General features: G+C 41.4%; 2 protein-coding genes across 3 annotated transcripts in view; one reads left to right on the top strand and one right to left on the bottom strand.

Moving 5' to 3' along the window:
• Nucleotides 1-8,750, bottom strand: part of LOC119177291 (uncharacterized) — a 36,549-nt gene extending 27,799 nt beyond the window's left edge. Inside the window, exons 1-5 of the mRNA XM_075889115.1 lie at nucleotides 8,535-8,750; nucleotides 7,530-7,667; nucleotides 3,680-3,944; nucleotides 1,105-1,234; nucleotides 462-635 (exon numbers count right to left, since the gene is read on the bottom strand). Of these exons, the coding sequence (XP_075745230.1) occupies nucleotides 462-635; nucleotides 1,105-1,234; nucleotides 3,680-3,944; nucleotides 7,530-7,667; nucleotides 8,535-8,750 (923 nt within the window). The remainder of the gene's footprint in view (nucleotides 1-461; nucleotides 636-1,104; nucleotides 1,235-3,679; nucleotides 3,945-7,529; nucleotides 7,668-8,534) is intronic.
• A 378-nt stretch (nucleotides 8,751-9,128) lies between these two features.
• On the top strand, nucleotides 9,129-24,444 carry rogdi (rogdi atypical leucine zipper). 2 transcript variants are annotated; one of them, XM_075889128.1, is made up of 11 exons: nucleotides 9,129-9,170; nucleotides 9,754-9,825; nucleotides 10,635-10,717; nucleotides 11,110-11,159; nucleotides 12,270-12,336; nucleotides 12,783-12,866; nucleotides 13,002-13,103; nucleotides 14,569-14,667; nucleotides 16,094-16,222; nucleotides 17,859-17,942; nucleotides 20,475-24,444. In XM_075889128.1, exons 2-11 carry the CDS (start codon nucleotides 9,768-9,770, stop codon nucleotides 20,514-20,516), a joined length of 798 nt encoding a protein of 265 aa, XP_075745243.1. In that variant the 5' UTR covers nucleotides 9,129-9,170; nucleotides 9,754-9,767; the 3' UTR covers nucleotides 20,517-24,444. The 2 variants fall into 2 exon arrangements, with proteins under 2 accessions (XP_075745243.1, XP_037284632.1); XM_037428735.2 differs by lacking the exon at nucleotides 11,110-11,159.
• Nucleotides 24,445-26,220: the final 1,776 nt, after the last annotated feature.

The raw sequence follows: 26,220 nt of genomic DNA, 5'->3' as shown, positions 1-26,220 counted from the left end.
TCATCACTTTGCATTCCATGGTGTTGAAATAAGGAATGATGAAGGACAGAGGCAGAATAAAATGCAGGGACATCAGCCTTTGTCAATCCTTCAAAACTGGCCAAGTGAAGTTATTTTCTGAAGCAAATGCACAAACACAAAAAGAGAGCCTAATGCAGCAAGCTGTTAGCGACCAAGTACCATTTGAATGTCACTGCACAGAGGGTGAAATAACGCAAAGTTCAATGGAAGATAGAGAAGATGAAAGCTTGGAAGAGAAGAAAAAAATTTGAAAAATGCGGTGCCCCTGGAGCCAACGTTCCAACAGGTGGTCTTGTCATTTGGAAGGCTGAAACTGAAACTTCAAGGCTGCATCGATTGCAGCCTTGAAGAATTTTATCTCTGCATGAGGGGGATCAATGTCACAAAAAAGTAACCCTACCAAACTTTCGTTTAGTACACTGTCAAGGGGGCCAGCTTGCCTGAACTCGGAATACTGCATGATGCCATCGCAGTTGGTGTCGTAGAGGCGGAATATGTGACGGCAGCGCTGCTCCCCGGGGTTCCCGCCGTGCTGGGTTCCTGGTTCCATGGCTGCCAGACCTAGTACGAGCTCCTTGTAGGTCAGCGCGCCACGATTGTGCACATCCATCGCTCTGAGCACACCAAGAAAAACAACAGTTTGGATTCATTAAGGCAAAAAACGAAAGTTAAAATAAAACCCAAAGCTTTGGTCTCACAGCTGAGCTGACCCTCGCAAACTTGTTCTCTTTGCCCGTACACTAAAGGAATGTTCTCTTTGCCCGTACACTAAACGATACAGTCTTGTCACATTCCCATAATAAGACACAACAAAAGTTAAGGGTGAAATGGGAGGTTATATGGCACTAAGAAAGTTTGTTTTATGAAGATGTGGATATAAGATGTCTTTTTAGAACCATTTTTCGATTCATTTAGTCAATGTAATACAGCTATGATCTCTCTAGAGAAAATGTAAGGATTTATAAATGTTAACATTTTTCCAACACAACCAGTGAGTGCCGGCAGCATAGCCAAACAGTACTCATCTTACTAGCGGCTTAACTTTTTTTGGCAAAAGCAGAGTGCGCCTGTGAGAGAACTCACCTGAACAAGTCGGACAGCAGTGGCGACCGCTCCCAACCTAGGCTGGTGACGTACCTCTGGAATGTTGCTTCGTTCATATACGTGCTCGGTTTAGTAAATTTGAAGAAGTCAAAGCGTACAGCATCTTGCTCTGCGAGAAGAAGCATTAATACAAAAGACTCAATGGGAGAACAAGACAATTCAACATATTTATGCGACTTCTGGAATACTGTACAGTAATAACATTAAACACACAACTCTTATGCAGTTTTACTTATGCCTTTGATGACACAAATTTTTTATTAGCACATAAAAAAACAGAAAAGGTATGGAGAACATACCCGACAGAGCAAAATGCTGCAGTATCAATCTACATATTCGCATATTAACATTTTAAAAATTCGTATGCCAGGTACAAATAGGCATTTGTAGAGTTCCACATATATATCTTACATTAATGTAATGTGAGTATGACTCAGTCATTTTAATAATATATTTGCCACTTAGAGTAGAGGCCCTAATTTGGTTAAACACTGTTACGACCGTCATCATTATTAAAGTTTTTCGGCCTTTGTGAGTGGGACGAAAATATTTCGACGCATTCCAAGCAAGGGTGTGCCGTCAAGACGGGTTGATTTCCTCTCGCCAAAACCTGAACGAGGGATTCGGGACTGGTTCGCGCAAAGAAAACGCACGAGCCAAGAGTGACCATTGTGAGCTCGACTCAAGAAAAGCCATTGTGTTTGCTGCAAGCAAGGCTTTCGAGGCAGACAAGGAGGCAGCTGGGCCATTTTTGAGGTCACCGAGGATCTGGAAATCTCGAAACCAGCATGGTACCGGTATTTGCAGTTCAGGCTGAAAGCTAAAGCCAAACTGGTTGTGGCTGCATCTTGTGAGGATAAGCGGAGCCCCGGATATGCGCAGCTAAGCCACAGCTTCTAGCAAACAAACAGGAATGGAATGTTGGGTTGAAGGAAAGGAAAGGGCACTATCTGCTGTAGCCCTTGCGGGAGCCCGCCTCGACAACGAGGGATTAGTCGACCACTCCTCCTTCCCCCTTTCTCCATAAGATCGGCTGAATGGGGTGGCATACTTTGACGATATGCTGGCGCACCACTACATTGTCCTACCCAAACAGTCAGGCAAGTTTGACACGTGTACTGGCAGCCGGTTTTTTGAACCTCCCCCAACTGCCAGAAGAATCTTGGAAACCAATATCATAAGATGTGCGCGAAACTTGGTGACGTGTGCGAAAACGTCGGTGCAGTGCGTTTGTCACCATATTTGGGCATCGTGTAGACTGTGCCTTCTCCGCATGCATTGTGTGGTGTCTTTCCTCTCCTCCGTGGGTGGAGCACCCAGACCATGGAGCATCCTATTGGCGGAAGCCGCGGACAACGCACCCAGGGTTGTCAACGAGGCGCTATATAAGCCGAAGACTTTCATGTATTTTAAGTTCCCCAGTTTAACCGTTCTCCTGCACAGTTTTTGACTTCTCGTTCTCCTTCTCAGTTACTAACCATGTAAATAAATTGTTGTCGCTCTTACGAGCACCTCATCTGACTTGTTCGACGATGAGTCCTAGGACGGGTGCCCGCTACCAAACTGAGACCCGCGGGACCCGGAGTCGCAACAACACATAGAGCTTCCTAAAATTAACTACAAGAAACTTTGATGCTGCGATAGTTCAGCAACCATGGGAATGATGGGTAGTACACGGATTTGCCTAGTTTTCGTACTTGCGGGCCTCGAACGCACTTGCGGCCTCGTTTATTACTGTGCTTCAGTTTTGTTTCGAATTAAAGAACGAATGGTTATAAATTTCGCGAGCCGATTTAAAATGGTGAGCCTAGAAGGTCAAAGTATTGAAGTGCAACTGCTGAACATTTATCAATTGTTGCTTTGTGAAACAGCAACTTCAAGCCACGGCTCTAACCTGAGCTGAAAGTACGAAAACTAGACAAATCCGTGTACTACCCACCATTCCCATGCTCGCTGAAGCGCCATGCGTTGTAGCTCCCATAGACACTAGTGCCAGAGTTCCCTCTAGTGGATCTATAAGAAACTCTATGGTTAAACACACCTAAGCTCAGCACGAAGTGCATGTAAACTCGACATTAAAATTCATAACGTTGCCTTGAAACTCCTATCGCCAATAGTGACCACTTATCTTGGCACTTGCACCCACCCCAGTTGTCTAGTGGTTATGGCGCTTCATTGCTAGCCTGTAGGTCTGCAACGGCACTTCCTATCTGCTGGCAAGCTTCTGGCGCTTTTACTGTCCAACGGTTCTCTGCTCTATGCATTACGTAGCCAGCCCAGGTCAATTTCTTTCACTTGATGTCAACTATATATCTGATCATTCTCTGGGCCATTCCATCCATCTCTAATTTCTTAATGTTCGTCATTCCACTGCACACAGCATTGTTCTCAACTTTTGCTCCAGTTTTCTTGTCATCCTCTATGCTTTAGCCCCTAATGTTACAACTGGTAGTATGCAGTGATACAACCATAATTTATCTGGGAATTTGCGTATCATGAACGTATACGACCTAGCCCACATTTCGATGCCTGCGCAGCTTGAATTTCAACAAACCTTGTTGGCCAAACTTCGCTGACTCCAGCATCTGCTCGATCTGTGATTCTCGGGCGGGCACGCTGGGTCGAGTGGGCGAGCCCTGTGCCGTCAGAGGCGTGCTGGCGTTCATTTCGAGGAACTCGCACGGCACGGGCGGTTGCCGGTTTTGAAGCAGCAGCTTGCAGAGCTCGGCGGGCTCCACCCCGAGGAACGGCAATGGCCGCACCTTTACCATGCGCTGAATTTCCTCGGCAGACACCCATTGGATGTGTATCGGGTTCGCCTGCATTGCACCATAAAAGAACAGAAAGCCTCATAAGGGTTGATTTTTCACCGCCATTAAAGGGGTCCTAAACCACACTGGTGGCCATCAAGGGTAACTGACCGGATTTCCAGTGAAGGCAAACGTGTGAGGGGGAAACAGAAAATTAGGTAGCAGATAAGATTACGAAGCTTGCAGGTATAATGTGACAGCAGAGAGCACAGAAACAGGTTGATAGGCGGAACATGGTAGAGGCCTTCGCCCTGCAGTGGGCATAGTCAGGCTAATGATGATGATGTGAAAACCGCTTCTTGGCATTCGTGAGCGAACAGCTCAGCCAAATTTTGCAGTCGTGCATGGCAAGGAGTTTAGAAGCTGAGCGCGAAGTTGCCATTTTTAGCCTTTGCAGTGCTTTCTTTTCAAACAAAAAAGAGTGCTCACTTTTTTTTTTTCTTTTGAGCTGCCATCAGCTGCTGTTTGATGTCGAAGAACAAATAGCATACTATTGGTTATTAGCCAACAGAAACCAGAAATGACGTTTAGATCAAATGCACTTATTGCCATGAGGTCCCATCGTGTGCAAGTGCCATGCATTTAAAGTCTGCTACCATTAAAGCACAGCCACGCTCATGCACACAAAAATCACAATAATACAGAGCGGCGACATTTCATCAAACGCTCTCAAGGTGATGATGCACGCTGACTACCTTCCCTTCGTGCTAGCCTTCATTTTATAGTTTCCGGCATGCTTGTCGAGATAGAAAAAGACAAAAAAAAAACTTAAAGCGCACCACAAATCTCTAAAACTCCACGCAATCTTCACGGATTTGAGATACTATTGTGGCAATAGATTCGTGAAGCAATGAATTCCAATAGTGAGGTCATTTAATAATTGCTTGAAAAAGTGGTTCAGAACCTCTTTGCGGAATGTATCCAAGGCTTCAGTTCACTTACCCGTCCCTAGTTAAGTGGAAAAATTACCCATGACTTGCATAAAATGCACAGCTGTCGAAAGAGCACACACAAATTATGGGAGGCAAATGATTGACAACCAAATCATGACAGACTGTAATGTGTACCCAGCAATGATTGACACAGTCATGTACCAACTCTTGAAATGCTGAACTGGAAATTCAGATCCTTCTCAAAATGTTAGATATTCTGTAAAGTTCTGTCTCGATTATATAATTTTCAGTCTCCCATGTTTCTGTTCACGAATGTATATCTGTGAATATATATATGCATATATGTACATACATATGTTTGTATTTACAGTAGTATTTCTTCTTATGCTCTTATTTGTGGCAACTATTTTACGTTTATTCATTCTTGAAACTAAAATCTATTACTCTGTAGTGTAAAATTGTGTATTTCAAAATTGTTTAGTAGCTAACATAACCACTACTTTTGCAATCTGTACATTTCTGTGTACTTTCATTATGCGTACTTTCATTTGAGGGAAGCACGCCTGCTGTGAGGTCCAGCGCAGAGAGGTTCAAATCAAGGCTCTGACTATTTCATTTGCCCAAAGCGTGGACAATGCATCACATTGTATTACCGAAAAAAATTAACAAGTGAAAGTTAATAAGGTGCTATCAGTCTATCAACACCCTCAAGCAAGACAAGTTTGATTGCTTACGTGCAAGCTGAGTTGTTTGCAACAAAATATTATCCTGCAACCCATCTTTGGCATTCCCTATTTTTTAATCTAGCTGCACAAGCTTAAGACCAGCTACAAGTGCTCTACTATCCAAAGTATGCTACCTCAAAGTAACATCCTGTTTCATTTCATCTTGTTCAATTGCAGGCTCTCTGAATATTTGAGGGGGTGGGAGGAGAGCGGGGTAAGTATCAGAACTACACAAATGATGATTATAAAGGATGCCCTAGTTCAGGACTGGATTTATCTAGACACCCTAGGTCTCCTTAACATGCAAGCGAATGAATGAAGTACACAAGAACTTAAACATTTCACTTATACTGAAAAAGTTGTTATTGCAGCAGAGACTCAGACACTCAACTTTTTTTGTGTAAAACAGTATAGAACATCGTAATCACTCAGCCACGAAAATGACTCATACTTTCATTCCCGAGTACAACAGTAGCATCCACCTCAACTAGTGATAACTGCCTTTGCCCATATTAAAGTATAACTTAATTTAGAGAAACTACTAGCAAAGTAGCATCTACTCTAGACATTGCGGAACCTGAAAGCAAGCAAGTTTAATCAGTGCGTTGACTCAGAAAAATGGGTTCAAAAAGAAAAACAGTAAAGCGAAATATATAGATAGAACTGTATAGACTCTTGACAACAAATATGCCATTAATTATGGAGCCAACATTATATGACTTAAAACTTCAAAAATGCTACATTGTGACATTTAAGGAATACCTAACAGGTCAAGAGCCATGTTTGTCAACAAAGATGGTTACAAAGATAAAAGCTTATCCTTTTTTGAGATTGGGTTGCAATAAAAAACAAAGCTGCATTGTGCCTGTTATACATCCCCATCTACGGAAACAAAAGTCATATGTAGCCAAGTATTTTTTTATTAAATATAATGTTAAACAAATAATTAACATGTCTGGTCATTGTATTAGCTATTTATAATAGTTTTAAGAATTTCATTTAGCAATGCAACATATTCGGTAAGTGTATCCAATAATGCAATGCGTTTCTGGCCTACAGAACAATAGACAAAGGGAAAGCCATTAACCGGTTCGTGCATATGTACAGCATTTGGCATGAAACCTGTATGATAAATGGTTGCACGGATTTCTTGAAAGGAGATTCTAACAACCTAACATAGTTTGTAAGTTGAATTCACCCATTTTTTTGGCCATGAAATAGTTAATGCAGCATTTACTACATACAAAAAGCCTTTGAAGACTTTTAATAATTCTCAATCAACAGACAGAAATTTTGTGGGTGCACCTAATTTTAGCACTAAATTTCAAGAACAAAAGTGTCAAACAAGCAATTCAGCTATCTGCAGAATGCACTGTAAACGAACAAGGTAAACCGTAGGTTGGGGCCAATGCTTAGTCAAGACAAGATAGGGGCGATCTTTGTCAGAAAGTTTTGACAATCCCTTTGTCTAACTGCAATCACTTGTTCAACTGCAAGCGATCCATTATTTTACAACTCTAACGTTTTTATCAACAAGATGCACAGAAGAAGGGGAGCGGATCAAGGAGTCCATTGTGTTAGACACCACTCCACGAAGCTAATAAGAAAAAAATAACGGCCGTTACTCGCAGTTTCCAATAGAGGTGTAGTAAATATGAAAATAGAGATAAATAAGCAGGCAGAAATGTGTCTTGCTGGTGGTGACTCATGAGCCCCAAACCCAAGTCACGTATTGATAGTAAAAAAACAGCGGTGGTCCTGTTTAGTCCATCCTGTCATTGTTTTACTGCTCTGTTCGTCACTATTATCGTATAAAACAAGCTCAATGCCATAGTCTTTTGAATACACACATATTACAAAGTTGCTTGGCATGAAAGAAGGCAACGCTTCCTTTTTAAGTGAAGTCGCCTGTTTCGCAACCAAACATAAACCACACAATACCACAGCAGAAAAAGGAAAGTCGTGACGAACTGCACCGTTTCTTCGGCAGGCTGTTCCATTGGCTCGTTGACTCGCACTGCAAAGATGACTCTCGTGAAAAAGGGCCGATGAAGAGCTGGTTGTATCCGTAACACTTGTATGATACCCTGATTGGTGAACGACTTGATGGACAACTGCAAAGGCACAGTCCATATCAGTGAAAAACGATGACACATCAAGCGTTCCACTTGCAATGCTTTTTAATGCTCTTGTACACTCTTGGTGACGTCTCAAGAGAGTTCCAGTCACAAAAACCACTCAAAATGCGCGCGCGAACTCACTTTGGCGCGCTCGTCAAGTGTGAGACACAAGAAGGTCGCGGTCTGCTGACGCACCGCACCGCGACCTCGTTTTGGCTACCCGGCTTTGGTAACAATGTACTTGAGACCTTCAGCATACCTAATTATGGCGACCGCTTTTTTGTGAAGGTCTTTTTCGTTGAAAATGTCAGACAGCGTGACGTATAAAGTATCGTTATACAGAGGCCTCGGTCATACACGTTCGACATATCGGAGAGCGTCATGCTTTCTGCTTTCAAAGCTTCCGCCATGTGTGTATCGAAATTGCGCATGAGTTTGCTTGTAAGGCTGCAAATTTCAGGGCACGGCATTCGTGGAAGTGCTACTTGTCTATGCATCTTGAAGACGTAAACATTTCTGCACGCGGCTTTCCATGCTGCGGGGCTTATTTAGAACTCATATGCTACGTGAGTTTTTATCGTTTTCAAGCCTTTAGCTTGTACGAAAACACGACGTTATTGGTGTGAGACTGTTTCCCGTAGCGCGAAGCATTGCAACTTCCTGCCGCCTACAAGGAGATACACATTGTAGACGTATTTGAACGAATAGGCTCAAAACGAAGACATCACGCGTTTACTTTACGACTTAGAAAGCGAAAGCAACATGCCATTGTGGCTGCTCGGACGACGATCAAAAAGCGCGGTGAACCGATACAAGGGTGTGTACCCAGGCGGACGCGCGTTACGAAATAAAAGGTCTCACGTCTCGCAGCAAGGTCTCCATCGTGGTGTCCCAGCTTTCGCCGGGGACGATTTCTTTGTGTGGCAACCAGAGGCCCTTGATGGGGTAGTCCACAAGTCCACATCGCGTATCACTGTAGTAGCACAGCACACCGACGTAATCCTCGAACGACACATTCTGATCGGCCGACGATTCGTCCTGCTGGCGCTGAGAAGTAGCCGGCGAGTTGACAGCCATTTGAGAAAGCCGACTAGTCTGCTGTCATCGCAGCGTTGTCACGCCGCGACGTGCACGAAGTTTGTACGCACTTTCTCACGACATAACTTGACCTTTCTACGAACGTTTGAACAGCGGTGCAGTTGTCGCACACACAAGCGCAACTGCGGAGCGGACCTCCCGTGAAGAAGGGCTGGTTGCTGGCTCGTAAACCGTTTCGGTAATAAATTTCCGCACAAATAAGCGAGTCATGGCTCAGCACGGGGCCGCAGAGCCCTCAGGCCATTCTGACGAAAATTTACGCGTAAATTTTGGTGCACCCATTGATGCTATCTCCGGGTGGCTATTCCCGGCCGCTACGAAACTAACCAAAAAACAGCTGACGCTTTCAGAAACCATTTTGCAATGGCGGAAGCAGACGTCGAGGAGATAGAAGCACTAGTGAGTAAAATCTTCAAAACATGTTTCCCGGCCGCAAATTTTACAAATCACCCGGTCTACTTGTGTGCGAAGAGTTGTATCTACTGCCTCCTTCCAGCTGTCGCTGCCAGGGGCTTTTTTTTATTGCAGAACGTTGCGAGTTTGTAGCGCCGTGATTGCTTTTCGCGTGAACGACGCTGTAAAGGAAGTTTTATGTTGTTCGATTAATTTTTTTGCAGCCTTCACCGTGAAGCGCTTGACGCAGAATGCGAGCAAGGAATGCGTGAATGTGGAGGGATGCTGTCTGTTTTTCTGGCTTGGTCGCGGTTGCAGTTGAGCGTGCATCTTTTGCGCGGATCGCATTAATTCAGTTTCGCTCTCAAGTGCACGAACCACGAATGAAGAAGAAGCAGGAGCCCGGCTCTTCGCTCGCGTTTTGTTCCTTAATTTATGTTTTTTCACGAAGCGAATACTGTGCCGTATTGTTCGCGTTCGTGTTTTTGTGCTGAGAACGCAATAAACTGGCGATCGTAACGCATTTTTGACACTCTGCAACGAGTGGGCTGTGGTTGCTTGTCGCAGTGTTGTCTATACTTCATTTCAGAAGGCAGAATTCGAATGGATTTTGCAAGAAGAAGTGAACATAGTGTTGCAGCAGCTTCAGGATATCATGCTGGTAAATTTTTACAGCAAACCTGTTTCTTTATTTTATTTTAAACACTTAAACACATTCATTCATGCACGCTTTGACGCGCTTTTTCAGCAAACTGAACGGCGCTGTTTATCATTTCTGTCGACGATATATGGTTATGGATCATAGCAGCTGTCAATTTGTGCTTCTGACAAACAGCTGACTAACAAAAGAGATGCGCCCCCCCCCCCTTTTTATTGATGCGTGTCAGACGTTATATGTTGTAATCATTGTAACACTCAGGGCAACATCTTTTAATTTTTGTGTTTTACTTCTATTCTTCATTACCTGAATTTTTTTTCTTTGTAATTTTTTAAATAAAACACACCACCATGGTCTTAGAAGTCATAACTGGATCTCAGTAGAAATAAAACGTTTTGATGAGAAAAACATAAAATATTTTCTTGCATAATACTAACGTGTCGCGGTTCTGTTCGCTGTAGGTGATGAGCATGCTGAGCAGACTTCAATTAATTAGAATCAAGATACTCCTTTGACGTTATCAGCAGATGCAAAAGTGTAATGATCAAGAAAGACCTCACAGATATGCAATGCATGTGTGCGTACTGCACTGTAAATTGGATAAGGGTGCTATTCGTACCGAACTGAGAACAAGTTCGGAATGGTACGGAACACGCAGATCATGATGCTCTGTGGTGTATGCGATCATTGAATTTCAAAGCATTTTTTTTTAGAAATTGTTCTTGGTGAAGATTTACTGCCAAACAGCATTTATTGCAGTCTTGCTATTTTATATATTGTGCAGTGGTTCATGTATTTTGTTCATTTTTCAGGAATGCTCCAAGCGCTTTCCGCACTCATTTTCCGACCAAGAAAACCTTGTGAAGACCGACAAGCTGATTCTGAACAGTACAAGGTATGGAAGCATATCAGCACATAATGTGCTAGCCAATGTTGTATATATTTTTTTTGGCACGCTTTGTAATTAACACTGACCTACTTTATCATGATGACCATCAAATAATGACATTTTATGTGTACTTATCTTCCTAAGTTAATTAATTTTCATGAGAAGATTTTTTATTAGATAAAGTAAACATTGCAAGACATCATTTGCTAGGTTTCCCATAAATTAAAAACACTTTCTGTGAGGTGGAACCTGTGGTAGGACACATACATAACCAAGGTATGTTGTTTGTTTTAAACTGATGTTTTTATCATTTCAATTTCATTGTACTGTACGTTCTTTGTGTCTCGGTTTTGTCCCTAGTCCCTAGTCTTTTTATTTTTTAAATTTTTTCCGAACAGAATGCACGAAGTTCACGAAATGCGGTTACACAACCAAGAACGAATGAAAGGTGAACGAGACATTATAATGTTAAACACATCCTACTAGCAACATGTAAGTGTGATTTTGAACTCGTAGTCCTGTCGAGAAAGATGCTGCGGGCTTCAAACCAAGTGTGCAAACTCTAGACATGACAACACTGCAAAGTCCAAAATGAAATAAAGTGCTCTTGTTATTCAATTTGCTGGAGGGTTGAGAGGCAGCCTAGTTGGTTTAGGCTCATTGTTAAATACTGGCAGAGTCAGTGTTTGCTTGTTTGTGTCCTCTTTCTGTTTCCTGAGGGTAGTGCTGCCAATTTTTCACTATGAACTCAAATTCATTCACATTTCATTTTGCCATAATTGTATATATATGTGTATGGTATTGCGAACGTTACACTCTTAAACCTCATTATAACAGACTTTCATATTACATGGAAATAAGTTTGTTATATCCAAAAATTTATTTTAAAGGTTTATTCTTATGACTAAATCTATTGCAAGACTAATTTTCATTTACTTCATTATAACCGATATTTTGTCATATCCGGATTTATTATATGGAGGTTTGCGTGTATATCATAGGGCTGACTTGTCGTCATTTCTTGTTCAACATAACTTAAATGGCCAATTAACTATGACAAGTTTACCTTCACTCATGTGTCTCCACTAACTATGTAACAACAACAATACTTTGCCATAGCCTGGCAGTCTTGCCTAACTTAGTAGCACATCCAACTCGGTAATCTAACACAACCTTACTATAGTAATACGGCTACACTAGCTGCACTTATCCTAACTCTATATTCTAACCTGGCGACGTTAATCATGGCTCGGTCAGTAATTTTAGCTCATTAACATTACTCAATGTGCACAAAATTCTACATTATCAATTATTATGCATTCTGAGAGTTACACAAGCATCTTAAACCAAATAATCTCACGGTTTTCCACCAGGTGACATCTCTGATGCAAGCATTCCGTGATTACAGAACTGAAAGTCATTGCAGTGTAACAATGTTATCGTCACCAAGACATGAAAAAACTGAAACAGCTTGCAACTGTTAGTCATGATGTGTGTGATATGGTTTTGTGAATGCTGGCTGATGTTCGTTTTCTTTTTTTCTTGTGATTTGTTAAAGCTCCACATCTACTCCTGAGCAAATCAAAGTCCTGGCAACAATGTCAGGGGATAGCATCAGCCACGCAGTGAGTGGAAATGTTCATTTTGATTAAATATTTCTCTTTTTTTTTTGGGTGAAGAATCTTGACAGACAGCATAGTGTGTGAGTTACAGTACACGAAGACATTTATAGTTGAAGTTAGCAAATGACCAGCACGGCTGGCCAGGGCTTCTGTAATTCTTTATTGCTAAAAATATACTACATTCTGTTCCGAGGGTGCCAGACACTTAACGTGGCATGTTTGCTCACCTGTCATTGAGCCAACGCTGCCAAAATACGACAGCATACTTTTAAACGCATGACTTCACGCTCACATATTCGTGAAGTTCAAAAAGTGAAAGTCTAAATTTCATTTTCGCTTGTACTAATCACACACTGTTAGTCAGGGAATCAAAAACAGCACAGTTTCCGGGAAATCATTTATGAGCCGAAATTGTGCATAGCTCTATCGTGCTTTCGATTACGTTACAGGACATTGCACTGCGCATTCCCAAACATCCTGGCACCACCCTGAGGACAATAGTGCAAAACGACTGCCAGTGGAAGCTCCAGCAGGTATGGCCAATGATCTTCTTTTACTCCAATTTGCAGATGGAAACAGCATCAGCAATATTAAGGCACTGCCAAATTACACCTTATCACTCTGTCTCATTTTTTTTTTTTTTTTTCATGACACACTCTTCATTGAAGGTTCAAGACGCAGGCAACAACCTGATGACTGCTCTGCAACTGCTCACACCACCACCACCAAGCACGAAGTTTGAGTTCAAGTCTGCAGAAGAGGTCACTCAGGTAATTGCAAAGTGACAAGCATTGTTTTTTTTTTTTTTTTTTAATGTTGTGTCATGCTGGATATGTGGCAGGAAAGTTTATATGCATCACATGTAGCTGTCAATCAAGCTGTTATAGTTACTTTTTAGAGCTCTCCGCTTAACCGTTAGTAGATTTTTATTGAAGTTGAATCGTGCTGGGTCAGTGATAGGGGTTAAGTGATTCCTCACAGTTTTGACTGCAAGGAAAATTGCCACTTGTATCTGAAGTCCTACTATAGTTAAAATAATTAATTTCATTTTTTCTTGCCCCTCAGCAATCGCTAATGCATCACTGGTATCAGCCGTTCATTGCAAAAAATAAAAGAATATAATCAATTTGAAAAAACTGTGATGCAGTATAAAAAGGTTATGTGCTCGTATCTTTAGCCTGTGTATAATTTTTTACCTTATGTAACACTTGAGCAGGTGCAATTTTCGCTGTGTCAAAGCACTAACAAAAATGTGGAAAACGCCCGAACTTCGTCTTCAAGAATAGATTGAAATAGCGTTGTCGGGTCTCGTGTGCATTGCCTTCAACCGTGCTGCAAGGAAAGGAACGCTTGTGCACGTAGCAATGGTTGTTTCAAACTATTTTACAATCTCAATAGGATGTACAATTGCTAAGTGCCCACTGTGCCTCACTTCTCTTTTTTTGATGATTGGCTAAGTACCCACTACTCGTTCATGAAGTGCCGCGTACACCTGTGCAACTGCACGCTTTGTAATAGGAGGGCTACTCAAAACCACCTACTCATAGTGCAGTTCACTTGTTTTGATGCCTGTTACAATTCTAGTATTCTATCACGCAAAATTACGTGCACCAATGAGGTTCCTTTCGCTACGTGATATTCACTGTGGCAATATAACACTTTTTTCCAAAGCAGTTTTAAGCAACGATGTGGCTCTAATTAAACACCATCATGCCACTTAGATGGCGTACGTTCGGTTCTCGCCACTAACCAAAATTTTTTATGGATTATTTTATTCGCACCTTACTCGATCTTTCAGTCACGGGCAAGACGATAACTTTTCGCTCACAACCAACAACGGCGATGCCAGAATTTCTGTAAAATGAGCTCTTTAACGCTACCATGTTAAAAAGTTCCACCTCTCACTTGCTACTGCATCTCAGTAACACGATAGTTTAGAATAATTGCGGTCATTAGAACAGCTGTTACCGGCACGCACTATTTGTCACAAGTCTAGAGCTCGAGAGTGTTTACCTCTTCCATTTTTGTATTGGCCCTTTTGTGTGCTATGCGATACAAGTGGCAGGATGTTGCAGCTTTTCCTCCTACCTACTGTTGCTTTTGAGTGAGTTGACCGAGTCATCATTTTCGTTGTTCCTGAGCTGCGCTTCACAGCTTTCTCATAATAACAATCACCCCCAGCACCTCCAAGACCGTGCCTAAATGCTCCCCGCCTTTCTGGCCACTTCCTTGCAGCTCATGACTACCGTGATGGGTTGCCTGCAGAGGGGCCGGGCGAGCCTCATAATTCCGAAGAAACGCACCATCGACGAGATCCTCGGAAGCCGGAACATGGTGCGTGCTTCAATCGCGGGTCGACCCCCTTGCGTCGTGGGAGTGGGACGCCGCATTTTTTAACATCCTGCACTTACACGACGTTGCTTTCCAGGCATCAGCAGAAGAACTTCACCGATGCAATTTTGAAAAATATCTGCGAAAAAAACGTACTGACAAGAGAGAGAGAGAAACAGAGAGGAAAGGCAGGGAGGAGAAAACTTGCATTGCAGAAGTCACTGTAACGGGCAGCCTCACTTGGTTATGATTAGGCTTGCATAAACACTTCAGATATTTCAATGGGAATTGCACTATTCTAATTCGCTTTGATTGGAATTTAAATAAGTGGAAATTTTGAAGTATTTAAAATCAACGAATAGGTGTGTATTATTCTGTATGTAATCCCCCTGTAAAGGTGGTTTCACTGTGGTAGAAGAGTGTAGTACCAAGAAAGCATCTTTTCAAGAGAAATCTGTACCGCCAGGAAGTCTTACTTCAAGGTTCAATGAACATATTGCACTCGCATTGATTAATCATTTTTTAAGTTTGAAAGCTTGTTATATTGGCTTATGTGCTGTAGGTATAGTAAACTTTAAAAGTTAATGTATTTTACAGGTTATAGCTCGTGTTCAACTGAAAGAGAAATCCTGCTGCTATTCAAAGTTGCTTCGGCTTCCTTTGAACAAAAAACGAAGACATTTGCGTGTGCCTTATTTCAATTTTAAAATGAATATATTGTGCATGTTAGCTGGGTCATCACAAATATGCTCATTTTTTTTATAATATGTGACATATACCATTTGCCTTCAATTCGAAATTATCTGATAAAATCACTATTCTGTTCGAACCAAAAGTTTTCTATTGGCGCAAGCCTAGTTATGGTATCATAGTCAATGGCACCAAGAAATCGCACGAAACAAGAACATATCAGTGAGGTTTCACTGTATATTGTGGAATGCTTTTAGTGGAATGCTTCATCACTGACTTTGTCAATGCCGTAAGTTCTCTTGTACTTCGTGTTTGGACAGCAACACCTCTTTGCAGACTGTGTGGTTATTATTTGAGAACGTCGCGAAAGAACGACGGGTGGATGGAAAGAACAGATTCACAAGTAAAGGCGTTTGACAGTGTTCTTGAAATTTTGCCTCTGTGGTTCCATTCACCAATATGCACCAGCTCTAGTTTACGCAGTTGCCTTTGTTAGTCACATAACTTCAGGTGGTTTGTCATGGTTGTATGATACCAAGGAAGTAATATAAATGCTGCACGTGAACCACTTGTTCACATTTGCTTAATTAGAAAGTCCTGGTAGTGGCACCTAGCAGCAGTGCTATTGCAACAACATTCAACACGAAATTTGCCCATTGGCATTTCATGGTCATGCCAGCACAAGTGGCTAGGGGGGGCTTACTTTTAGACAAGTCAATCGTCTGCAACGCTTGTGCAGAAGTCCCTGCAACCACCTCTGCCTCAAGACCTGGGTGCCAGCTTCTACGTGCAGTCCCACAAGCTCATCTTTGCCGTGTACTACGTCCACAAGGACTCGCACGGACAGCCCAAGTTTGACGTCTTTCAGGTAAGATGTCGGCACTGCGAAGACAAGCCGAGTACTACTCTAGCTGGAAACCATAGTTATACGTTAGCAGTTTTCTTTTGCACAATTAGTGTTGTTCTTCGACCACTTAAAAGGCACATTGGGGAAGTTAATGCTCTTAAACTTTTCTTTAATTTCTTAATTGATTTCGACAAAAGCTTGCCAAGTCTATGTATATTTGTGTGCCGATTTCAAATATGCAATTATTTTTCTAGTATGATGCATAGTTTTTAAAAGTAAAGTGATTTCACGTATCAATTGAGTTGGCAAGATTGTTCCTAAACTGGAAGAGTGCCAAAGTAAATCAGCTTAACAAAATAGTCTGCAATCGGAACTGTGTGCAGTACAGCAAAGAAGGGTGTTTTGAACCAATTTGAGCAATAGTTACCCTACGTTGAACATTGTGAGTTAATGTTAAGTATGGAGCTTGTTTAAATTATATGCAAATACAAATATATAAAAATATACATAAACTCATCCAGTATCATTACAATGAACCAAAATTTTTTTTTTTTTCAAGTGCCATGTTTCCCTTTAAGGAAATTGCAGTATTGAGATGAGTTAGGTCTGTTCCCATTTTCTGTTTGTTAATACATTATCAATGAATCTAACAAGGAATGAAACCAAGGAAAGCATGGGGGGCAATATTTGTAGTTTTTGATTGAGGTATGGTAAATTATAAAAGAAATGCACAAAAAAAGCCATGGCGCATCTACCGTTTGTACAGTTCTGTATAACAAAAAGTGAGCCCCCCCCCCCCCCTTTTTTTTTTGTTCTGTGTATAATTTGAGTATATGAAAATATACAGGCTGTTTCACAATTAAGGGAAAACTCTGAGCGGATGGCATCGCAGTGTGGCAAGCGCTGGTGTTGGGAGGCAGTAGCAGCTCTCGTAGTTGCAGATGGTTGAGAATGGAGTATTAAACCACAACGGGATGCGTTGGTCGTGCTTTCCGGAAGCTTGCTACTTTCAGGTGCAGTGAACAGATTTTATCGTTAGTGCACAAGCTGAGCCGATAATCTCTGCTGAACGTTGGGCGGCATCGACTACTAGGCCTTCATTGGCAAAAGTAAGGTGCTACAAACTTATTCCAATAGCATGCTTCACTCTGTGAGCTACAAATGATACACATGACAAGAGGCAGCAAACTGTGTTTGCAGCGTGCTCGGTCTCCAAGCACTTCCCCTGAAAGTATCACACTTCCAAATAACGCAGGCAGCGTGCGGCGCCGCAGCAGAAGACACGGTGCAACACGACACCCTCAAAGCACCTGTGTCTACATCAGCTGTTGTTGGTGCATGAATAAGAGCTCATTGCATGACATTTCTATGCATTCTGAGATTTCCCCTGAGAATGAAACAGCCTACATACATGTGTTTACGAGCAGTGTCTTATAAATGAACAATGCAGACAAACATCAAGCTAAAATGAGTTAATTGACAAACTAGTGCTCCGAAATACCAGAGCATTGCTTTGGCTTAACATTGTCTCAGCGTTAGTGAAATGGTCATGCCAAATAAATAAAATGCCTAAATAATCACTAATACTGTGGAGACAGTTTGACATTGCTCTTATAGACTTCAACCTTGCATACTGAATCACATCTGTGCATTTCAGGCCGAAACATCTGTTCCCTGGCTGAGTGAAGTCCTCGTACTCTTCACCATAGCCCTGCAGCTCTGCCAGCAGCTTAAAGATAAGGTGAGCCATGGTGCTGCTCATGCATGAAATCTTCACCCTCATAAAGTGAGCACGACTGGTTAGTTCATTTAGCATATTTCCTACTGACATCCCAGTGAATGGCTAGACGTATTCAAGTAGTATCTTCTTTTTTTCCTTATCATTTTTTTTCTTGCACTTTGTTTCATTGTAAGGGGCATGTTATAAAATGCATGTAAGCTTTCTGAACGGTAGTATGTAACTGCAGTGCAGACGCAACCATCTCCCACTTCACGCCGTGGCGAAAGCTAGAAAGCCAGTAAACAGGCTCCGGCTTGTTCTTTTAGACCTCCCAAACAAACATTCTAATTTGTGCAGAAGGTTGTGGTGATCACATTTTGCAAATATCACAGGGCTGCAGACCGTGCAGCCACTCCATTAAAAAAAAATGCTCGCTCACCTTTCTAGCGCCTGTCCGATCCTCGTCGTATGCGAAGCGACGTAATCTTGACCATGCGCAATGTTACACAGCACTGACCTCGCCGATCGGTCGTTTGTGCTACGAAACAGCGCCTTGACCACACCCTGATGCAGTGTTGACTGTTTCAACTGCGCAGTCCACATTTTCTTTTTCCGGCGCTGCCCCGTGTGATTTTGGTAGAGCGTTGAGACTACCAGGGCAAGCGGTAATGCCACTGCCTCAACTAAAGCCTTCGAAATGAAGAGGTGTCTTGTGATTTTTCCACTAGGGGAAGGGTGCATACCTTGCTAGTGTTCTCGTGACCTTCGCTCAGTGCTTTTTCCCTGCCCTGTTCTGACACGAGTGAAAAGTGGTGTAAGCCTTGCTCTGTCGTTGCCTATGTGCTGATGACGTAATCGCTGGTGTCGCATTACAATGCTGAAGTGGTTCTAATCCTGTCAAAGGTCTATGCCTACCCCTCTCCACTGCTCAGAAGGTTGGGAAGGCCAAGCAAGAAACTGAAAGCAGCTGAAGCGGGTTGTTCTATACCCTATTACTTCCTTATTAATGCATTTCTTCGCAAAGTCCTTGCAGTAGCATGTTCACGTCGTACAAACGCACTGTTATTTCTCCCCCACAAAATTTTGGACCACGAATTTGTCTACCGGCCCTCTAAAGAGCCTGTAAAACCACCCAGAAGTTATAAACCACCCAGCGGTGAAAAATTAGCTGTGGTGTTGCAGTTGTGCACGAGTCTATAACTAACACACTGCCATGAGAGTTCTTCAAAGCAGTGCCATATTGGTGGAATTTCACGTGTTTGACGATGTAAGAATTCTATTCGGACAACATTAGAACCCTGTCATCATGCTTCTTAGAGGTCTACGGAGAAAGAAAGCATGATCTGATGAAGCGCGACTTCTATTAACAGTTGCTTCAAACACGCCACCGATGTGACTGGAATTTCAGAGTGTGTGGGCTGGGAAAACATAATGAACTGGAATGCCACGTGAGCTATGGCTAGTTGGTACTTACGGGGACAAAAGTAGCTTAAGTGTCTCAGTTTGTATTGGCTTTTGTGACCATTATGGTTACAGTAATAATAAAGGTAAAGGGGTCATGCATTACCAGAACATGAATTCGTATTTGCCATGAAGCTCATATCTAAGTGTTTTGCACACGAGAGATCAAGGCCAGTTTTTTTTTCTTCTTCTTGTTCTTTCCTCAATGAACTGTATCTTCAGTGCACATATTTTTCAATAGAGACTAGCAAACAGCATGATTTAACCACATTTACACAGCAGGCCCGTAGTTGAAAGAGTGCCCTAGCCCCCTCCCCCACTACCGAAATTCGGATGGAGGAGGGTGTTACACCAAGAATAAATAACAAAGATACATAGGTTTTTTTCAACAAGTGCCCCCACCCCCCTGAAAAAAATCCTGGCCACTGGCTAATACTACATTGAAAACATACTGGTTCAACCAAAAATTTGAAATTTGTTTTAATTAACTGAAAGCTTGAACTATCAGAGTTTTATGTCCGCTGCGGTGGGCCTTATGGTTATCGTGCACCACCGCTGACCCACAGGTCGTGGGATCAAATCTTGGCTGTGGTGGCCGCATTTTCGGTGGAGCTTAAAATGTTTTAGGCCCGTGCGCTTAGATTTAGGTTCACATTAAAGAACTCCAGTGGTTGAAATTTCCAGAGCCCTCCACTACAGCGTCTCTCATAATTATGTCATGGTTTAGGGACATAGAACCCCAGTAATTATTAATTATCAGTTTGAATTATCATTAGCCTAGTGTACATATGCCTGCACACCGACGTATAATGTGTCAAACAGTAGTCAGTATGGTTGTCCATCTTTCCCTCATCCTTTGTCTTTTGAGCATTTCTTTTTAAACAGAAACGTATCAGCAAAGTGTTGCTGTACTTTTCTTCCTACATTTGTCAGTGGCTGCAGCAGTCTTCTGCCTATGTCTCATTGTTATCAACCAGCTGCCAACAGAGTATGACAAGAAATAGATGTCGAGCAAAAGTTTGAGCCAAATTGAGTTAGAGCGAATGTGAGCGAACAGTGCAGGATGCATACAAGTGCTGCATCTTCTTACAGGTTGGCGTGTTCTACCAGTACAGGGAGTTCCATATCCCGTAATAGAAGAGGCACAAGCTCACAAGCTTGTGCTGTGAGAGGGGCAAAGGGAAGCTGTATTCATAGAGAAATACTTAAGGAACAACAACAAACTACAGCGATGCCACACTATCAAAGCTGCACTACGCCTATGGAAGCGCAGTTCCTCTACAACGTTCCAGTTGGCATCGCCACTAGTGGCCCAGGCAGCTGAAAAACTCAACTCGCACAAATGATTTTTACTCTTTTTCTCTGTCTTTCTCCCAGTGCTCGAAAAAGAAAAGGTCACGGGTATCCAAGTGGAGGGCATTAGTGTAGTGAGAAAAAAAAAAAGCGATTGTACTATGTCGTATGCTGGCAAAACCATAATGGTGTGAACCATATGTAGGCTTAACTCCAGTTATGACATAGCACCTCTTGCAACGCTACTGATGCCTGTGTTTTCAACTTTTCTTGTATGTCCCTTAGCTTTTTTTTTTTTCATGTATTACACTATCTTAAATTAATATCTTTATATGAAAAAGTCAAATGAGTATATCTTAGAATAACTAATACTTTTTTTTCGCACTGTGCGAATTATTTTTTCTATCAACACGACTCCGTGTAGCAGCATGACTTGTCCGACTTATCGGTTTCCCTGACGGATAGTAAGCCCTTAAAGGTAGATTGCCAACACACGCACTGTATCACATCAGTCGGTCTTACACTCTGTTGAAGGCTCTGTGGCCATTTTTTTGTTTTCATGAGTTTTTTAAATTATTTTATAGAACATAGAACAAAGACCACTGTCTTTTTTTCTTTTCATTGAGTTTCTAAGATGTGGCATATGCATAATATGTAACAAATTTTTGTTTTTGAAATGTGCTTTGGGTTCACATTTCAGTTTGAGTGTGGGAGAGCTGTATAGCTGCATGCCGCTGCGAGGAATGTTAGAAAAGGCAGCTGTTTTGCATTGTCTCAACAATAGATCCTTATGCATGTGACAAATCAACATTTTTCCTTAATCTAAGCACCTTGCAATGAATGGTGTTTGTATGCAATCTGACACTTAGATTAGTGGCATTATCGTCGGAGACCAATAAGATGTGAAGATGAGAATTGGATCAGCTTAAATAAGACTGCCGCTAATACTTGTAGCGAACAGAATTACGATTCACTTCAACTTTCTGTGCGCTGTGTACGCAGCATCCATAACAATGTTGCCTGCGTAAGAATGCCACGTTCGACATAAAGGATGTGCGCAGAACTTGTGCTCATGCGCACTATGCAAAACGTGGCATTCTTACATATGCGATGCTTTTACAGACAATGTATGGCAGCACTGAAGCTTACTGCTGATTCAATTTCAGAAGTTCAAGTCAGCCGAACCTTAGTGTTTCAGTGTGGTCTTCTCGTTTCGTCTGTCTATGATGTAGAGTTTGCTGTGTCGTCAGAGCATCCTTCAGTCTGTACCTTTGCATTCGTCTACTCTAGAACTGTACACCTCGATCCTGTCTTTCCCACTTTCACCAAAAGTAGCCAACTAACAATGAATAGAATTGCATTGTCTTAGTGTTTAATCGTAGATTCGGTACATTGCAGAGTGCCAGTTGGCTAGATAGTTTACGAAGCAATAACTTCACTCTGCCAGCATGCATGTGTAATGATGAGCATAGTGCACGTGCTAGACTTGGGAGGCATCGTAAAGCATTGAGTGATAGCTGCCACTTATAGAAGCTGTTTCTTCAAATTTTTAATAATTTTTTTCTGCATGTTTGCATTATAGTTGGTGCATGTATATTATGAAGAACTGTTTATATATACATATTTTATATATATATATATATATACATTAGGTTTTACACTTATTACAATGAACTCAGAAGAAAAAGAAACTGACTTTTGTTGTGGATTTTAAATGAGATGCTGAAAATATACTCTTTTTTTTTAAATAAAGAAAGAGGCAGTATTATTTTTTTCTGCTAAGATTTTTCTGCGGGAGTGTGCATCAATGGTCATGCAACATATTCGTTAAGCACGCACACTTCAATAGCTAAGTCTTTTTCTGCACTGAGGTTTGTCCTACTCAATATTCCTGCATTGTGCCACGTTGCCAGTTAATACTTTGACTTTCCAACAATACATGTGACAAAGCACTTTTAAGTCTTCCTTGTAAAATATTTCATTACTAAATAATATAATAGTACTAGCACATTGCAAGCAGCTTTGTGGCGGCTCGTACAATCGTTTGTACTTCGCACAGCAGTATACACACCAAAATGTTACAAATTTATGTTTGGTCCACGTCGCAGTTACCTTGAGTTGCATTTGTCGGGTGTGGTTTTACATCACTCAAGTTTTGTACGTGGGTCACACTTCCCGCCGTACAATGCCTCACCGGCGTGCAATGGTGTATTTTGTAAGACAGCAGTGGCCATGTGTGTCCAAAAGCATCAAACCGATTGGCCAACACAGCTTGCTGCTTTGAAAACTATGTTTTGAAGAAGCTGTTGTTAGTAAGCACAGGCTATGCCAGAACTTCACAGAAAAAAAAAAAACATGTCCAAATTCAATTTCCGTACGAAAATGCATGGTACTGAACTTCATTACACTCTCATTTTTCTATGCTTGCTAACTTGGTGCACAACTTTGAGTACATTTGCTCTATAATTGTGTTTCTCTAGACAGAAGCAAGTGTGGGCTTACAAAAATTGAACCATTTCAATTTGGTCACATAGCCTGAACCATTGAACTGTGTCTATCCCCTCATTAGAGAGAATAGACGCGATGCGAGGCCAATACTTTGTTTATTGAGTCATACTGACAGTTGTGAGAAGTTTAATTAGAGACGTACTACATCATTAAAAGGCATGAACATGTATGCCAAGACTACTGAAATTTTTAACTGATAATCTGGCTCTTCACAAAAATCTTTGTTTGCGTTAGTGTTTATTTGCATAACTTGCATTTTACTGTAGCCTGTTAATGCAGTGTTTGCAATTGCAGTGAATTGTTGGTTGCATCGCTGAAGGAGAGCGACATAACTAAGCAGGGTAACCTATTGGCTCTTACACATTCAGCATTTGGAGGGACAAACACTTCACTAGTAACTTAGCTCGCTACAACGTTAAAAAAAGCAGTGATTGCATTATTTAAACACAATAATAAACACTTCCTGTGGCAGCATGTGACAATTTCTTAAACAAATGGTACGCTCCGTAAGTCACAAGAACAAGAATGATTGTGTTCATCTGCCCTGAAAGGCGAAAAATGGCAGAGCAGTTTTGCTACTTCAGACGCTAGGTGACAGCACTGTTCTATTTGCCATATCTTGAATTTTGGACCTTTGTCATTCAGCAGCACTGTAGGTTCATGCTATATTCATTACTTATGAATATAAATCAAGACAAGTGCTAAATTGAAGGACAGCATTGCAGTTTACCAGAAAAGTGCAGCCTCTACGCCAAATCTGAGCAAAAAGACTTGCTGCCTCAACTAAATGAGTAAGTTTAGAGCGAGCTCCAGTGTCAACGAAACATTCCACACAGTCTGCTATCACTGCATTGTAAAGCAGTATTTTGTGGGTACTTTTTTCAATGCAGGAGCATCTTCTCATTTGCGACCAATCGCTTCATTGATGAAGGAAGCACCATGCAAAATGGCCGTTGTGTGTCACTACAGTAATTGACAGATGGTCACCAGTGAACATTAGGCTGAAAGCTTCCTGTCATACATGTGTACGCATTAGTGAGGCTGTTTTGCACGGTTATATTGTTTTGATACTAGTCGAAATTCGAAACACTGAATAGCTTTTCAGCAGTGTCTCATGGATGTCCACTTTTAAAAGAACAGTCTGTAGTATACTTTTGAATTTTTTATACTGTTTGTTGACATTGTTTACTACTTGTGCCATTCTTTTTTGTTATTTGTATACTGATGAGTTAGAAACAATAAAATGATCCTAACACAATTATTGTAGGCCTCTGAGTATTTTCTTGCCTTTTAGCCAAATTCTCCATGCATTTGTTTTTTCACAGACTCGTAACTATGTCATATGTTACTTGAAAGTTCAGTTTCAACAACTGTTACAACCAGAAAATTAACCCATTAGCTACTGAATATCGCATCCTCTGCATAGCCCTCTGCACAAATGATTTCCGCCCAGCTTTAGTGCACTTCAAACAGCGTGCATTAACAAGCTTCCCAACGTAGAATTTGACTGGCCCAACCTAACCCGTCTTTACTGCCTGGCAGCCAACGCTGTGGTTTCTACCCGAAAGGGCACGACATCACATGGACGCAGCATACGTCGAACTTTCCATTAGTTCAACTTTCATGAGCGTTCAAAGCACACGCACGAGTATGCGATGATGAAACTTCTACAGAGACTTGACTGCGCGAGTGGAGTGCAGCCGGCCAAAAATGGAACTTTTGCAAACACAACTAGCTATGCAAACTGAAGAAAAACGAAAAAGCAGACAGGAAAGAGCGCAGAATCTCCCTTCTCATTTTCCTTCAGCTTGCATAGCAAGTCGAGTATAAAAGTATGAACTAACTAGTCTACAAAGAAGTATAGGAACTTTTACACGGCTAGTGCCATTCTATATTGTAACCTCGTTCTTTCTTTCATGAATCTAACGGAAACACACAAGTAGCATTTTATTACGTCTTGCAATGCTGAAAATGCTCTTTTTATCATAAGTAGCTTGAATACCAGTGATAATTTGTAATCTGGACTTTTAATGTCATCGGGCCCATTCCAAAATGTGCCACTAGTGGTGCATAGAGTGGCCTATATTTACCCTAGTGTCTCGTTAGCGCAGCACTGCTATTGATAACATTGACCTTTCACTTTCGACGAATTTTCATTCGCTTTTAGTGTCCCTTCAAGTGCGAGTTGAATTCCTCAAAACTGCAGCAAAAGATAGCGGGAAACATTGGATCTAAGTAACTCGCAATCGTACTAGCAGTGATATGATCGACCAAAGTCACTTCAGTGCAGTTACTAGATCGGCCAAAACCTCGCCTTGGAGTAACGCAACCTTTTGGAGCAGTTACCTAATACGTATTTTCAAATACAAATATTTCTCGCTAAGTTGGAGCAGTTTAACACATATTCAACAAAGTCGGCTTATGCACAAATACGTATATGTTTACTTATAATGCCCCAAAACATGAAGTTACTGGGCTTTTGCGTATGGTAACTTTTAGGCTCGAAGCGAATAGCGATTTTGGTCTAATAATTTTGAATCGAATTAGAATAGTACATATGACATATGAAGAAAATTGGCATACTTTTTATGATTTAACTAACATGCACAATATTTTTTAAAAATTGAAATACGGCCTCTATGCAAATGCCCGTTTTTTTTTTTTTCTTTCAAAGGAAGTTTAAACAACTTTGAGTAGTAGCAAGATTTGACTTTCGGTGTGATGCAAGTTATAACCCTTATATAATGTAACATTTTAAAATTTATTATACTTGGAGCATGCAAGCAGTCATAACAAGCTTTTAAGCTTGATAAAATGAATTAATTTAAGGGTAATATTTCTATTTGAAGGGGCCGTGCAACACTTTTTCAAGTAGCCATGGAATGGATTCCCTAAAGAAGCTTATTTCCTCATGAATTCATCACCCAAAAATTTTTAGAATCCTTCCAGTACGTGTGGAGCTGCAAAGATTTGTCGCACGCTGCAAGTGAATTTTTCTATTCTCGTCTCGACGAAAGCGCTGGAAGCTATGCAAAGA

The sequence above is a fragment of the Rhipicephalus microplus genome, chromosome 3 (assembly GCF_043290135.1).
Source record: "Rhipicephalus microplus isolate Deutch F79 chromosome 3, USDA_Rmic, whole genome shotgun sequence".
Classification (NCBI taxonomy): domain Eukaryota; kingdom Metazoa; phylum Arthropoda; class Arachnida; order Ixodida; family Ixodidae; genus Rhipicephalus; species Rhipicephalus microplus.
This window is presented reverse-complemented; position numbering and strand designations above follow the sequence as displayed.